The following is a 2,500-nucleotide window of genomic DNA, read 5'->3' on the forward strand; positions in this document are numbered from 1 at the left end:
TTCTCTCCCGCCCCCTTTCCTTCTTTTTTTTCCCTTCCCTCTCCCTTCCCGTCTCCCCCCTTTTCCCGTCGCTTCCCTCATTTTTTTTTTCTCCCCTTTTCCCCTTTCCTTTCTCCTCTTCCCCCCTCCTCTCTTCGCTTCCTTCTTTCCATCTTTCCTTCTTTCCTTCCTTTTTTTCCCGCTTTTTCCCCTTTCCTCTTTCCTGGGCCCCCGCCCCCCCCATCGCTCCCCTTTCGTTTTCCCCCTTTTTCCCCTTCCCCACCTTCTTTTTCTTCGCCCTTCTCGTTTTCCTTCCTGTGCCTTTTTCTTTTTCTTTCCTCCCTTTTTCCCTCCTTTTTTTCCACGTTTCCGTTTTTCTTTCTTTCGCCCCCCTTTTTCCTTCCCCCCCTCCCCTCTTTCCCTTCCCTCCCTTTCGTCCTTCTTGCCCCGCCTTTCCCTTTCTTCTTCCCCTCCCTTTCCTTTCTATTCTGCGCCTCTCACTCATTTTTCACCTCTTCCCCCTCTTTCTCTCCCTTTTCTCCTCTTCCCTTGTTTCACTCCACCTTTTTTGCCTCCCCTTTCCTTTTTCCTCTTCTTTTCACCCTCCCTTCTTTTTCTCTTCCCTTCCTTCTCTTTTCCTTCTTCTCCTTCCTTTCCCCTTTTTTCCCCTTCCTTCTTCTCTTCTCTTTCCTTCCTTTTCCCACCCTTTCTTCCCTCTTCCCTTTCCCCTTCTCTCCTCTTCTTTTTTCTCCTTCTTTTTTTTCGTCCCTCTCCCTTTTCCTTTTCCCCATTTCTTTCTTCCCCTCCCTTCCCACCCCTTCCGTTCTCTTTTTGTTTTTTCTTCCACCCCTTCCCTCTTTTTTTTTCCTTTTTCCCTCCCCCTTCCCTTCCCACCTTTTCTTCCTTTCTCCCTTTTTCTTCCTGTTCTTTTCCACCCCTTCCCCGCTTTTCTTTCTCTTTTTTTTCCTCTTTTTCCCCCTCGTCTTTCTTCTTCTTTCTCCCTCTCCCCCTCCCCCCTCCCCCTTTCGCCATCCTTTCATTTCCTTTCCCTTCCCCCCTCCCCCCCCCCTGTCTCTTCCCTCTCCTTTTTCCTTTTTCCCCTCTTCTTTCTCCCCCTTTGTTTCCCCTCCCCCCTTCTTTCTTCCTCCTTCCCCCTTCTTTCCCCCCCCCACTCTGTTTTCTTTGTTTCTTCCCCTTCAGTTTTTCTTCCCTCGCGCCTCCATCCCCCCCCAGAGTCCCCCCCGCCGTAGACGACGGGTCATGCACGTACGTAGAGGGTGACACGGGCGACTGGCCGACGTGCTCTTCTCAAGGTGGACAACCATCGGCCGGTTCGAGGGCGAGCTCCTAAGGGCGCCTCGAGCCTCCGGACCGACCCCGACCTGTGGATTGGTGGGTGGCTTTGCGGTTTGTTTGGGTGGGGGATTTTTTTTTTTTTTTTTATTATTATTATTATTATTATTATCATTATTATTATTATTATTCTCCTCCGCCTCCTTTTCTTTGTTTTTTTTTCAGTTTTTTCTTATTTTTTTCTTTTTTTCTTTGTTTTTTTCAGTTTTTTCTTATTTTTTTCTTTTTTTCTTTGTTTTTTTTTCTTTGTCTTTTTCTTTGTTTTTTTTTTTCTTTTCTTTTTTCTTCTTTTTTCTTTTCTTATTCTATTTTATTATCCACGTTTTGTTTTCTATTTTCTATCTTTCCTTTCTTTTCTCTCCTCCTTTTTATTCCCCTTTCTTCCGTTATTTAGTAATCTCATTGTGGATAATAATAATAATTATATTATTATCATTATCATCATATATTGTTATTGTTATTATTCCCATTGTTATTATTATATATTATTATTATTATCATTATTAATTATCAATTATTATCATTATAATCATTATCATCATCCGCATTTCCTACTACAAACATACCATACCTATATAATCATCAACATCCCTTCCACTACCACAATTTTCCTGTCCAGTCACTATCATCCCTAAAGTAAAAAAAAAAAAAAAAAAAAAAAAAAAAAAAAAAAAAAAAAAAAAAAGGCGCACATCAAACCTTCACAAAGACACCATATTCACAATAAAACCTTGGGCCCTGGTATGAGTGTGCATTCGGTTCCGGTTTTCTATCTTTGCCCTAAAATGGAGAGGACCCGAAGGTTTCTCGCATTTTCCAACAACAAAAACATTTTTTCTTACCCATTGCTGTACCTTATTTATCCGTTGGGGGGAGGCATTATGTATTGTCTTTTAATTTTTAATCTTTTTTTTTTCTTTCTTTTTCTTTTTTTTTTGTATGTCTTTCATTTGTTTTGTTTTTTTTCTTTTCTTTTTTCTTTTTTTTCATTTCTTATTTTGTATATCCTTTTTTTTTTGTTTAGTTTTGTTTGTTTGTTTTTTCTTTGATTATCATATATTTCATCCTATTTAACTGTTATTGCTGTTGATCTTGAATTAGTTTAGTCATCCCTCTTATCTTGCTCTTGACATATTTATATAGCTTCTGTTGTTGTTTTCAAAGGGGT

The 2,500-nt window shown here is 40.2% G+C and overlaps 1 protein-coding gene across 1 annotated transcript in view; it reads left to right on the top strand.

The window, feature by feature from the left end:
* LOC147469611 (agrin-like) overlaps positions 1–2,500 on the top strand; it is an 8,524-nt gene that overhangs the window by 3,167 nt on the left and 2,857 nt on the right. The window contains exon 2 of the mRNA XM_086548512.1: positions 1,254–1,371. Within this exon, the coding sequence (XP_086404638.1) occupies positions 1,254–1,371 (118 nt within the window). The remainder of the gene's footprint in view (positions 1–1,253; positions 1,372–2,500) is intronic.

The sequence above is a fragment of the Penaeus japonicus genome, unplaced genomic scaffold (assembly GCF_977035675.1).
Source record: "Penaeus japonicus unplaced genomic scaffold, GWHDUDI00000001_assembly GWHDUDI00000020, whole genome shotgun sequence".
Classification (NCBI taxonomy): domain Eukaryota; kingdom Metazoa; phylum Arthropoda; class Malacostraca; order Decapoda; family Penaeidae; genus Penaeus; species Penaeus japonicus.